This window comes from Salvia hispanica, chromosome 4, assembly GCF_023119035.1.
Source record: "Salvia hispanica cultivar TCC Black 2014 chromosome 4, UniMelb_Shisp_WGS_1.0, whole genome shotgun sequence".
Classification (NCBI taxonomy): Eukaryota; Viridiplantae; Streptophyta; class Magnoliopsida; order Lamiales; family Lamiaceae; genus Salvia; species Salvia hispanica.
In genome coordinates, this window is record NC_062968.1 from 48,717,074 (window position 1) to 48,717,668 (window position 595).

A 595-nucleotide genomic window follows, 5' to 3' on the forward strand; every position below is an offset into this window, starting at 1 on the left:
GCACGGGAAGGACTTCAGCAACGAGGAGGTCCGGAAGGGGTGGGAACGCACCAGGGCCGCAGTGGGCCGTTTTGCGAATTTGTACGCCAACGCCCTCCGTCAGCTCAAAAGTGGGCAGACTGAGGACGACGCCCGGAGGATAGCCGCGAGTCAGTTCCCCTTGGAGGGGAAGTATAAGGAGTTCACCTTCTGGGAGTGCTTCTTGTTGCCGAAGGGCTCGGAGAAGTGCGGGGTGCGACGCCGGGTGGCCGAAGAAGCAGCAACTTAACTATAGCGGCGACTACAGTGGCAGCAGCGGCGATCCCACGACCTCCCCCTGGCGAGGAGTTTCCATCCCCTCCTTCATTTATCGGCCGCCCGCCTCGGCCGGACAGTAGTCGGCACTGGCCGTGGGAGGGCGGATCCCCTATCGCCCTCGCGAGGTCCAAATTCTTCCGCCCTCCCAGCCGCCCCACTCGAGTACACTCTCCATTCGCGTAACCAAACGCGGGCTCAGATGTTACAGGTCTTCCGAGAGTGGAAGAACGCCACCGACCCCCACGCAAGAGAGAAGAGGATTCTTTTCGAGATGCTCGAGAGCATGCGTGCTGATTGA

General features: G+C 61.3%; 1 protein-coding gene across 1 annotated transcript in view; it reads left to right on the plus strand.

Moving 5' to 3' along the window:
- Window positions 1–595, plus strand: part of LOC125221293 — a 1,448-nt gene extending 853 nt beyond the window's left edge. Inside the window, exon 2 of the mRNA XM_048123415.1 lies at window positions 506–595. Coding sequence (XP_047979372.1) covers window positions 506–595 — 90 coding nt within the window. The remainder of the gene's footprint in view (window positions 1–505) is intronic.